The 12,641-nt window shown below is 45.2% G+C and overlaps 1 protein-coding gene across 1 annotated transcript in view; it reads right to left on the bottom strand.

The window, feature by feature from the left end:
* CTDP1 (CTD phosphatase subunit 1) overlaps positions 1–12,641 on the bottom strand; it is a 244,547-nt gene that overhangs the window by 140,366 nt on the left and 91,540 nt on the right. The window contains exons 5-6 of the mRNA XM_075314659.1: positions 10,432–10,582; positions 66–156 (exon numbers count right to left, since the gene is read on the bottom strand). Coding sequence (XP_075170774.1) covers positions 66–156; positions 10,432–10,582 — 242 coding nt within the window. The remainder of the gene's footprint in view (positions 1–65; positions 157–10,431; positions 10,583–12,641) is intronic.

The raw sequence follows: 12,641 nt of genomic DNA, 5'->3' as shown, positions 1-12,641 counted from the left end.
AGAACAAAAAAGAAATAACAAATGTAGAAAAAGATACACGGCTCACAATTCACTGAGACATTTACCTAAGATTTCCCGTTTTGGAAAAAGGATCTATACATTCATCCCTCGATAAGATTCGATGTGAGAAAAGCTTCTTCTCAGGGTCTAAAAATCCTAAAAAAAAAAAAAAAAACAAAACATTTTTTAAATACATATGCAAGTCCAAGGTTCACAGCCCCATAAAATTTGCTTTGGGGCTAATGCTATGGAAATTTTAAAATCACACATGCAATGCGCTACTGACAATTTGTTTTCAACCATACTTTATTAAGGGTGAATCCCATTTTCAGAAATAGTATTGTCGGATCTTTGTAAAGGTCGTCAATTCTGCAATTTACTGTGTATTCCATTTTTGAGCTGATCTGAAGATATTAGCACTTTTGTACACCGCTTCTTGGAGACCAACCACCGCTGACAGTCACCAGGCCATGCGCAGCGCTTCTGTTCTATGGAGCTTACAGTCACTGTTCTGAAGCTGTTCACAATCGCTGGCGCAGTGATCGGTCTACTGGGCAACGAGCTGTAAACAAAGCTAACATTTCAAGGACTGAAAATTGTAAGCAGTAAATTGCAAAAGTGCCTTCTTTTTTAAGCACAATTGGCAATATTCATCTGTAAAGATGGGAATAACTCTTTAAAGGGAACCCGTCACCAGACTTGGTGAATAAGCTACGGCCTACGTTATCCACAATAGCCGGCATTGAGGTCCTGCACAGGCACACTTTAATCTGCCCTGCTCAGGGCAGATCAAAAAGAATTGTAGTGCGCCTGCGCAAGACCTCAATGCCGGCGAGTGTGTATGACGTAGACGCGCCATGCACCCAGGCTTCAGAAGAAGGAGGACAAAGATGGCCGAAAGAGGAGGCGCCGCACCTGGAGAACGGAGATACCCACCTGACCCGTCTGCACCGTACCGACCGTTTAGGTGAGCAGAATAAAGTCATTTTTATGTTCTACACAGCGACCTGGGCTCTTATACACAGCATGTTAGAATACTGTATATAAGAGTCCACTGGTGGCCGCAGCTTATAGGCCCCAAATCTGGTGACAGATTCCCTTTAATACATGGCAAGAAAAAGGTGAAAAACTAGCTTACAAGTGGAATTATTCAACAGTAGGATACCATCCATTTTTGGACTACAAAACATTAAAAATGGGCTCCCATGTTGCAGCAGCCACATGTAGCCAATTGCTGCACAATTTTGCAGGAAGAACCTAATCTCTTAGCTCTATACATATTGCACCCATGGGTGCGCGATATTGGCAAGCTTAAAATTGAAAAGAAATGGTGTGAAAGTAGATTTGTAATAGGCCATTACAACAGACACGTGTTCACCCTAAAGCGGGCTTTACACGCTACGACATCGCTCAAGTGATCTCATTGGGGTCACGGAATTTGTGACGTATATCCGGTCGCTTTAGCGATGCCGTTGCGTGTGACACCTATGAGCAAAAAACGTGAAAAATCGCTCATCGGTGACATGGGGGTCCATTCTCAAATATCGTTACTGCAGCAGTAACGAGGTTGTTCCTCATTCCTGCGGCAGCACACATCGCTCCGTGTGACACCGCAGGAACGAGGAAGCTCTCCTTACCTGCCTCCCGGCCACAATGCTGAAAGAAGGTGGTGGGCGGGATGTTACGTCCCGCTCATCTCCGCTTCTATTGGGCGGCGGTTCAGTGCCGCTGCTGTGACGTCGCTGTGACGCTGAACGAACCGCCCCCTTAGAAAAAAGGTGGTTCGCAGATCACAGCGACGTCGCAGGGAAGGTAAGTCCGTGTGACGGGTCCGGGCGATGTTGTGCGACATGGGCAGAGATTGGCCCGTGTTGCACAAACGATGGGGGGGAGCGGGTACCCACGCTGGCGATATCGGTACCAATATCGCAGTGTGCAAAGCGGCCTTTATCGTACTGCAAATTTCATTCCATACATCAATTCCTCACAGCACAAAGTGCAACATGGCAACAAGCTAACAAAATCACTGAATGAGCGCAAATCAAGAAAAACTCTCCTTACATCAGGAAAATAAGGAATGGGCTGGTGTGGTACTGGCCCAAATCGGCAAAATGTGCACACACACTTTACTGTTCTCTCTAAACACTAAGCAACATATTGCATTTGTGGCCCTATACTGCCCTCTTGTGGTACAAGCAGAAAAGTAATAGTGAAAGTAAAAGCAATGTCATATGTTCTCTAATTTGTTAGGAAAAATTATATTTTATGAAAACAACAAATTCCATTGACAATTTTCTGTGATACTGCCTTTCCGTCAATCTTGCCATATAAGGGCTTGTTTTTTGCGGGACGAGTTGTACTTTTAAATGAAACCATACGTTTTACCATTTAGTGCACTGGAAAACTGCAAAAAAAATCCAAGTGTGGGAAAAAATTAAAAGAAAAAAAAAAAATGTGAGATTGTTTTTGGGATATTTTATTTATCATGTTCACTATATGGTAAAATTGATGTGTGGGTGTGATGCCTCAGTTTGATGAGAGTTCGTAGCCACCAAATATGTATAGGTTTACTTTTATCTATCTAAGGGGCTAAAATTCAGAAGGTTGTCCCGAAAAAAAGTGGTGTACTTTTTGCGCCATTTTTCAAAACCCATAGCGTTTTCATTTTTCGGGATCTATGGCTCAGTGACAGCTTATTTTTTGCATCTCGAGCTGACGTTTTTAACGGTACCATTTTTGCGCAGATGCTACATTTTAATCGCCTGTTATTGTATTTTGTGGCGGCAAAAAAAAAATAATTTTGGCGTTTGGAATTTTTTTGCAGCTACGCTGTTTACTGATCAGATTAATTGATTATATACTGTGACAGATTGGGCATTTCTGAACGCGTTTTATACCAAATGTGTATATTTTTTATTCCTTTTTATCCCTTTACTGGGGCGAATGGGGGGGGGGGGTTATTTGAACTTTTAGGTTTCTTTTTTTTTTTTTTTTTTTTTTTAAATTCTGCAAAACTTTTCTAACAAAAAAAAAGTTATTTTACTAGTCGCCCTAGGGGACTATAAGGATCAGCAGTCTGATTGCTTGTTCATTTCTGTGGATCACAGCTGCAGAACTTGATCTGCAGAAATGCTGCTCTTCTCGAACAGCCAGCGCTCTGCCGGCAGTAAGAGGAAGTGAGTCATGATAGCTACAGGAGTAATCATATGACCCTGTGCTACCAAGGCAACCGTCGGCTCCACGTGATCACATCACGGGGCCGCCAATGGCAGTGGAGAAAGGGGTGTTTCCTACTGCAGACATTTACATCATGCTGTCACATTTTGACAGAGCGATCTGAGGGCTTAACAGGCACCGGTAGCCTGATAACTGCACATGTCAGCTGTACAAATCAGCTGACATGTGCGGGACTCACCGCAGCAGCCGGTGGTGATTATCCCAACATGAGCCATGATGTACCAAATATGTCATGCGTCGTAAAGAGATTAAAACTCGTAACTTTTTTTTGTCCATTTTCTTTTAACACCCTTTTTTTAGGACCCATACCTTTAGTTTTCCATCAACATAACCTACATTAAGGTGTTTGTTTTTTGTTTTTGTTTTTTGCGAAAGTTAGTTATTTAATAAAAAAAAAAAAGCCAGCTCTTATTTTCATCCTGTTGTAAAAATGATCTGGTAACCCTGTTCTAGGATTCAGTGTGGTTATGGTGATGACAAATCCAAAAAAATATATATGTCTTCAGTTGCCATATTTCAGGAGGCTTAAAAGTTTAATTTTTTGGTGTACAGATGTAGGGGGCTTGTTTTTTGTATATTAAAAGACTAGGAGGGCACCAACCCCTGGGATCTCCCCTGGCACTTATGGAACATGTATTCAAAAAGCAGAAAAAGAAAGTGCCATAAATGAGGGATCCCCAAGCAAATAGTTAATCAAGAATAATAAATATATTTATTGTGGTTCAAAAACATTTGTGTCACACAACACCAACTGTATACATTTAAAAACATTTAAAAAAAAAACATACAAAAACACAAAAGACCAAGTAATCCCAAGTATACACCAGACCTAGATATTAGACAAACTGGCTATTATAGCAAAAAAAGGGAGATTTGCACAGACATAAGAAATGTAAAGCACAAAGTAAGAAAGCTGTATTTAAATCTTTCCCAAATAGCTGCAGTAAATCAAACCCCTAACTCCAGCTTGCAGTATGGTCATAATAGACCATGAGTAAAAGCCTGGGCAGAGTGCAATATATGGACGTCTACATCTAGCAAAACCCCATGCTGTCTTTGGGAGCTTGGGCATAAGACCTCTGACCTCTACCAGAATACCGGAGTCCCCTGATGATTCCTAAACGATGAAACGCGTCGGGACGAGGCTAGGAACGGTATAGGGGTTTCAAGTGAGGGTTAGCTGTGGTCTGCCCTTGTTAGGGCAGAAGTCTTTGGGGTAACAGGTAAAGGTAGTTTCCCTAGGGATGTGTAGGGTCAGTGACAACATGAAAATGGAAGGACCCACACAGAGGAAACCTTGATGTACCCCAAGCTACATAATATGGGTGAGATTGTTCCTATTTATTCTCATCTACAGTACTTCTACATATTGCAAGTTCCTCCTCTGAGGACCAATATATAGTACCTTGGTTGTTTATATTGAGTTTTTTTGATTATTTTTTAGTGCTTATTCTGTGAACCACTGTCTTTTTGGGCTAAATAATACTCAATTATTGTTTGTTTTGTTTTTCATTTTGTTATATATGTATAGGCTCCTTGGTCACCATATTCAACATCAAATGGTATAGTCTGATATATCAGTACACTAAGGAGGTTTTGGTTACATTATACCTAATCTAGGTTTTTAAGAGTATTAGGATTAAAAAAGTTACATTTTAGCCTCTTATTTTTGCTTTGTACATAACTATATTTAAGTGGCCTGCCTGTATTTGAGGACTGCTGTTTTGTGTGCATCAACACAGGTACAAATCCAAAAATCTAAGATGGTTACAAATTGAATACGTCTATCTATTGTTCATAGCAACTTGCGCTCCATTATTTTATTTTTATTTTATATCAGTAAATAATAAAGATCCAAACCCCTCTGCATAAGCAAGTGTAAGGATGAAATCCCATTCCATGCAGTTATTCTGGCATGTAAGCTAGGACAGTGGGCAGAACACCCCCTCTAGTGGTGGCAGCCAGTATGCCGTGTACATTCACAATAATAAATAAAGATGTGCATTCCACTAGTGCAAGTATGTCCTAGAAATTCTGGCCCTCTCAATTTACTGAACTCCTCATAAGAAAAGAGTGCCGTACGCTCCAGAGCTAGCATTCTAGTAGTGGGATCTTACAAGAGGTCAACAAGCAGAGGACTTGTAGCTCCATTGGAATGAGGACGTGTTACAAAACCAAACTATAAAGTGTCACAGTTTAGGACAACGGCGAAGGTGCTGCAATCAGTACTTTCTACACGTGGCCATTCAATGCATGGTTGGCTATTCATTGTAGGAATAGGAAAGGCTATATGAAGAGCTCATTGGTGATTCCAGCTTATGACCCAGCCTGATTCTAAGGCCCTGTGCGCACTGGAAAACGGAATTCTCTTAAGAAAATTCCGCAGGCTCTGAAAGATTACCGCACCTGCGGTAAAAAAAAAGCGGCAAACCGCACCCGAAAACCGCATGCGGTTTGCCGCGTGCGCGTTGGTACATGTGCTTTTATGCATTCGATGCAATAAAGCACATTGAAAAAAGAAAAAAAAAAAGTAATTTCCTTCTGAGACAGAGACAGACAGCGGGAGAGACAGACAGCGGGAGAGACAGACAGCGGGAGAGACAGACAGCGGGAGAGACAGACAGCGGGAGAGACAGACAGCGGGAGAGACAGACAGCGGGAGAGACAGACAGCGGGAGAGACAGACAGCGGGAGAGACAGACAGCGGGAGAGACAGACAGCGGGAGAGACAGACAGCGGGAGAGACAGACAGCGGGAGAGACAGACAGCGGGAGAGACAGACAGCGGGAGAGACAGACAGCGGGAGAGACAGACAGCGGGAGAGACAGACAGCGGGAGAGACAGACAGCGGGAGAGACAGACAGCGGGAGAGACAGACAGCGGGAGAGACAGACAGCGGGAGAGACAGACAGCGGGAGAGACAGACAGCGGGAGAGACAGACAGCGGGAGAGACAGACAGCGGGAGAGACAGACAGCGGGAGAGACAGACAGCGGGAGAGACAGACAGCGGGAGAGACAGACAGCGGGAGAGACAGACAGCGGGAGAGACAGACAGCGGGAGAGACAGACAGCGGGAGAGACAGACAGCGGGAGAGACAGACAGCGGGAGAGACAGACAGCGGGAGAGACAGACAGCGGGAGAGACAGACAGCGGGAGAGACAGACAGCGGGAGAGACAGACAGCGGGAGAGACAGACAGCGGGAGAGACAGACAGCGGGAGAGACAGACAGCGGGAGAGACAGACAGCGGGAGAGACAGACAGCGGGAGAGACAGACAGCGGGAGAGACAGACAGCGGGAGAGACAGACAGCGGGAGAGACAGACAGCGGGAGAGACAGACAGCGGGAGAGACAGACAGCGGGAGAGACAGACAGCGGGAGAGACAGACAGCGGGAGAGACAGACAGCGGGAGAGACAGACAGCGGGAGAGACAGACAGCGGGAGAGACAGACAGCGGGAGAGACAGACAGCGGGAGAGACAGACAGCGGGAGAGACAGAGTCCCTGTGAGCACACGCTGCATTTCTCACGGTCGGCAGTGAGTTCACATTACCGGTCGTGGGAAACGACCGGTAATTACCTCTGCAGGCTCGTTACGAGGCTGCATTCAGCGCTGTGTCTGTCAGTCGCGGCTGGATGCAAGCATCACAGGATGTGGATTACGCCGGAGCTGTGTATTTCAGGGGGGTTAATAAAGGGGTGAACCAGGGGCTTTTTTGTGTTTTAAAATAAAGGATTTTTCGGTGTGTTTTTTCACTTTACTTACGGGTTGATCATGTCAGCTGTCTCATAGACGCTGCCATGATCAAGCCTGGACTTGGTGGCGGCGATCCGCCATTAACTCCTTATATTACCCTGATCGTCACGGCATCTGGAAGAGCTGGGGACACTCTGGGACTGCCGCATAATGCATGCGACAGTCCCGGGGCAGCTGCGGGCTGATATTCTCGGCTGCGGGGGGGGGGGGGGCGGGGCATTAACCCTGGCCCTCGCCCTCCCCAGCCTGAGAATACCGGGCCGCCGCTGTGTGCTTACCTCGGCTGGACGGTAAATATACAACGGAGCCCGCGTGTTTTTTTTTTCTATATGTCCGTTTGATTTCTATGTGTGTTCTATGTGTCTGTGTGTGATGTGTGTGTTTTCTATGTCTCTGTGAGTGTGATCTGTCTGTGTCTGTGATGTGTATGTGTGATGTGTGTGTGTTTACTCTCTGCTCCGCTTCCTCTTCCTGGCATAATGACATCACTTCCCTGCAAAACCGCAGGCAGTGATGTACATTACCGGAGGTAAACCGCGAAATACCGCAGGGAATAACGCAGGATAACGCAATGAACCGCACAGAATTTCCTGCCTGCGTTATTCCCTGCGGGATTTCACGATTACATTGCAGTCAATGGAGTGAAATCCCGCAGCGACGTGCGGAAAAGAAGTGACATGCAATTGTTTTTGCTGCGGGAATCCCGCAGCAAAACATGCAGCTGTCAAAATCCGCATAGTACGCACAGTATTTTTTTTCTCATAGGTTTTGCTGGTGAATCACTGCAGAGATGTTATGAACATTTTCTGCAGCGAAACATGCAGCTAAACCGCAGGAAATCTGCGGCAAAAACCGGCAAGTGCGCACGGGGCCTAACGGTTTTGTTTTTTCTCAGCGTTGAAGTGGTGCTTTAAATCACCCTTTGATACGTGGCTCCATCTTGTGACCAACTACTGATTGGCTGGAAGTTAGATGTTAAGGGGAATCTGTCAGGTTCCTTATGGCCTCCAAAATCAACAGTATTTACATTTGCATGTCCATATTCCCTTCCTAACCAGCCCTGTATAACATCATTCACTAAAATATTTTACTGATTTCTGGGAACAGGTAGGCAACTTGCTAGATATACACTTGAGCACGAAACTGGGTATCTTGGGAGTAGTAGGAGAGGTGGTAGGCCCTGCTGCTACACAACTTGTAATATTGAATAATCTGTTGAGGAAAAAGATTGCTAGACACTGGTTGGCCACCAGCCCACCTGGGATGTCCGAGATAATTGCCAGCCTAAATAATACCATTCTAACAGAGAAAAGAATTTATATCACAAGAGCCATTCCCAAGTTCGGTAAATAATGGGGTGAGTGGATTCTTAGTCCTTCTGTGGTTTCTATGGAGCTTGCCAGCGATGTGCTCTCTAATGGTTTGCGTTTATGAACATGTATGTGGTATGACTTGTATTGAAAATTTCTCTCACCAGGGGGTTAAGGGGATAGTTGGACGGGGCATGGAAGGGGGGGTAGGGGTAAAAGGGATGGGCTATTTCTAGTTATATAAAGAATATTGTGAACCTTGATATGTATTACATTCCGATGATGCCATGATCCGTTATGACTATACTGTGCCTAATAAAATTTGTTTGATATAATTAAAAAAAAAAAACAAAAAAAAAAAAACAGCATTTATTACATTCATTTTTCTTATTAAAATTAGGCTTGTTACTAGTTGCATGTGCGCTAATTTCGCGACTAGTCAGCCCTTTTTCCATGTTACTATGCCCCTGTGGGCGTGATAACATCGTTTCCAAGAGCCAGTGTCATCGTCAGCTCCTGGAAATCTCATGCATATGCGCGGCTTGTTCTGGTTGCATCAGTGTGTATCAAAAGCAAGGTGTACTTGCCCCAGTTTCAGAGGACGCACTGCGCATGTTCAGAAGCCTTCGGCACTACCGCACATGCGCAGTGTACCTCTGAAGCCGGGAAGCGTACACTCACCTACAGAGGCACGCGAATGCCCGGAAGTGCAGAATACTTCAGATGAAGCGCAATGACAACACGGAAAAAGGGCCGACTAGTCAAGAAACTAAACGCCCCTGCGACTAGTCATAGGCCTAATTTGAATAAGAAAAACCTAGGTAATAAATGCATTTTTTAAGTTTTATTTTAGAGAATGGGATGGAAGGGCTGGTTAGGAAAGGAATGGGAAATGTAAATGCTGCTGGTTTAGAGGGCATAAGAGACCTGACCGGTTCCCTTTAAAGCAACACTCCAGCAGAAAATAAAATATGCTAGCATGGGGCTTTGGATATTTGCTGCATTTTTTTATGAACAGTTGTGTCACAAACTGAAGGATTTCTTAGTTCCATCAACGTGAATGAGATTACTGAAGCCTCTTGCACATCTTATTTTTTCCTTGAAATTTGAAGCAGTTTCAAATCTACAGGATATCAATTCTGTGTTTTTGCAACTTGTTACTAATACTAATTAATGGGGAGAAAAAAAAAAGTAAAAAAAGCATGTAAAAAAAAAAAACCCCCACAAAAAAATAAGCATCAAAGCCACGTAAAAAAAGTGTGTATTTAATAGGGCGTTTTTCCTGCCAACACTTCAGTATTTGCAGCAGGAATGTCAGCAGTAGTTACTTAATGTGTGCCCATACCCTAAGGTGGATTTACACATACATGAGGCTGTAGAGTTTGGGTCAGGATGACCTGCAGCCGGTGCATGCTCAGATCATTATGCATGGAAGTGAAAGTCAGGCCTAATGCGGGCATCACACGGTATGATCTATCGTGAGATCGCATGAGCGATCGTACCTGCCACCGTCGTTTGTGCGTCATAGGCAAATCGCTGCCTGTGTCGCACAAAGTCGTTAAACCGCCATCACACGTACTTACCTGCTGAGCGACGTCGCTGTGGGCGGCGAACATCCACTTCCTGAAGGGGATGGTTTGTTCGGCGTCACTGCAACGTCACACAGCTGCCGCCCAATAGAAGCGGAGGGGCGGAGATGAGTGGGACGTAACATCCCGCTCACCTCCTTCCTTCCTCATTGCCGGCGGGATGCAGGTAAGCTGTGTTCATCGTTCCCGGGGTGTCACACGGAGCGATGTGTGCTGCCCCGGTATGACGAACAATCTGCGTAAATAAGATTAAATGATTTTATAAAAATAAGCGACTGGTACACGATACACGATTTACAACCGATTTGCGAACGTTAAGAGACGCTCTTAGGTGTCACACGAGACGACGCCGTGAACGATGCCAGATGTGCGTCACGAAAACCCTGACCCCGACGACATATCGCACGATACATCGCCTCGTGTGACGCCCACATAAGAAGCGGTTGTGCAGATGGGGAAAACTCTTAGGATTTTTTCTAGGACACATTAAGGAAAAGTATGACGCACATTTGTAAGAACTGAACAGATAATACTGACCAGCAATAGTATGTGCATAAAGCCTGCTTCCAAAGGTGAAAACGTGCAGCTCGTATAGTTTGGCAATTTTCTCTAAAAACTCTTTACAATGTGGACGCAAACGTGTGTGCAACATTGGTTCTCCTCGGCCCAACTGGAAATGGAATATACCCTGGAAGAGAAGATAAATAGATCAGCAATAACGTAAAACCCCAGGAACAATAATACAGCTGCATTAAAAAGCAAAGTCAACTGCACTGTAATACAAAAGGGCTGCAGAATGCGGAGGCCTGCTAGCCAAGCGTATGTTTTCTGAAAGGGTAGTTACTTAATATATGAGTTACTATACGGTAGGCAGCATTATTTGATGCAATTGACAATATTTTAATGCTGGGTGACACTTGAGAAAAATTCTCCATCTGGGAGATTAATTGCTCTGCAAAACTGTCCATTTGGGGTACTGTGTAATATATATTTATAGACAAGTCTGACAATTAGATGGAGACTTTGGCAGGACTGATATATAGAATTAAGTTGTCTCAGTGTATATTCTTTGGTATGCCCTCACTAAGCGTAGAGCTTTGGAGGGTAAGCCATCGTTGAGTGGGGGCGCCACAATGCATTAATTAGGGTGCCAACCTCCGCGGCCAGGAAAGGCAAGTATTCAGGTCACTGCCCTGGGGCCCTTCCCCTCTATTTTTTTGTGACCTTGTCGTTTGTTGTAGGGGTTTATAAGCGTTGTTTTTAAAAGCAGGGCCTCACAGGCCTTCATATCTGGGTGAGCCCAAGGCTATTACTTGGCCCATGGGGTCACCCTGACCACAACACGATCGCAATCACATCTGAGCAGAGAGGGATCCTCCTTCCCCTGCTTTGCCGATTAATGTCGCTGTCACTATTGGTTTAACAGCCCGTGATTGGTGCTACCGTGTTTTTCCAAAAATAAGACCTTCCTCAAAAATAAGCCCTAGCAGGGATTTTCAGCATTTTCGGAGAAAGGCTTAAATATAAGCCCTCCCCCGAAAATAAGCCCTAGTCCCAAATCAATAATGAAGTGTCCGTGCAGCTAAAAAAGATACAGATACTGCAGGACACTTCATTATACACAGCGGCACCCGGCAATTACACTCACCTGACACTGAGCGGCAGGACCTGCAGTGATCACACACCCACACACAAACAATCAGATCTCACACACAAACATCGGCTCACACGTAAACAACAAAACACACACACACACACACACACACACACACACACACATCGGATCGCACACACATCGGATTGCATACACACTCACCTCATCCAGTGACACCGATGTCTTCTCGCCAGGAGAATCCTGTGAGGCAGTGCGGTGCAGCGCGACGAACAGGACCTGCGGCCGGACACGTGACTTGCTGATGTGATGTGTGTGTAAGTGTGTGTATCTGTGATGGCTGTGCGTGCCTGCGATCTGCTGTGTGTGATCTGCTGTGTGTATCGGAGATCGGCTGTGTGTGTATCTGTGATCGGCTGTGTGTGTGTGTGTGTGTGTGTGTGTGTGTGTGTGTGTGTGTGTGATCGGCTGTGTGTGTGTGTGTGTGTGTGTGTGTGTATCTGTGATCGGCTGTGTGTGTGTGTGTATCTGTGATTGGCTGTGTGTGTGTGTGTGTGTTGTGTGTGTGTGTGTGTGTATCTGTGATCGGCTGTGTGTGTGTGTGTGTGTATCTGTGATCGGCTGTGTGTGTGTGTGTGTGTGTGTGTGTGTGTGTGTGTGTGTGTGTATCTGTGATCGGCTGTGTGTGTGTGTGTGTGTGTGTGTGTGTGTGTGTGTGTGTATCTGATCGGCTGTGTGTGTTTGTGTGTGTGTGTGTGTGTGTGTATCTGTGATCGGCTGTGTGTGTTTGTGTGTGTGTGTGTGTGTGTATCTGTGATCGGCTGTGTGTGTTTGTGTGTGTGTGTGTGTATCTGTGATCGGCTGTGTGTGTTTGTGTGTGTGTGTGTGTGTATCTGTGATCGGCTGTGTGTGTGTGTGTGTGTGTGTGTGTGTGTGTATCTGTGATCGGCTGTGTGTGTGTGTGTGTGTGTGTGTGTGTGTGTATCTGTGATCGGCTGTGTGTGTGTGTGTGTGTGTGTGTGTGTGTGTGTGTGTGTATCTGTGATCGGCTGTGTGTGTGTGTGTGTGTGTGTATCTGTGATCGGCTGTGTGTGTGTGTGTGTGTGTATCTGTGATCGGCTGTGTGTGTGTGTGT

This window comes from Anomaloglossus baeobatrachus, chromosome 6 (assembly GCF_048569485.1).
Source record: "Anomaloglossus baeobatrachus isolate aAnoBae1 chromosome 6, aAnoBae1.hap1, whole genome shotgun sequence".
Classification (NCBI taxonomy): Eukaryota; Metazoa; Chordata; class Amphibia; order Anura; family Aromobatidae; genus Anomaloglossus; species Anomaloglossus baeobatrachus.
Note: the sequence above shows the minus strand (reverse complement) of the source record. Positions and strands in the feature narration are given on the sequence as shown.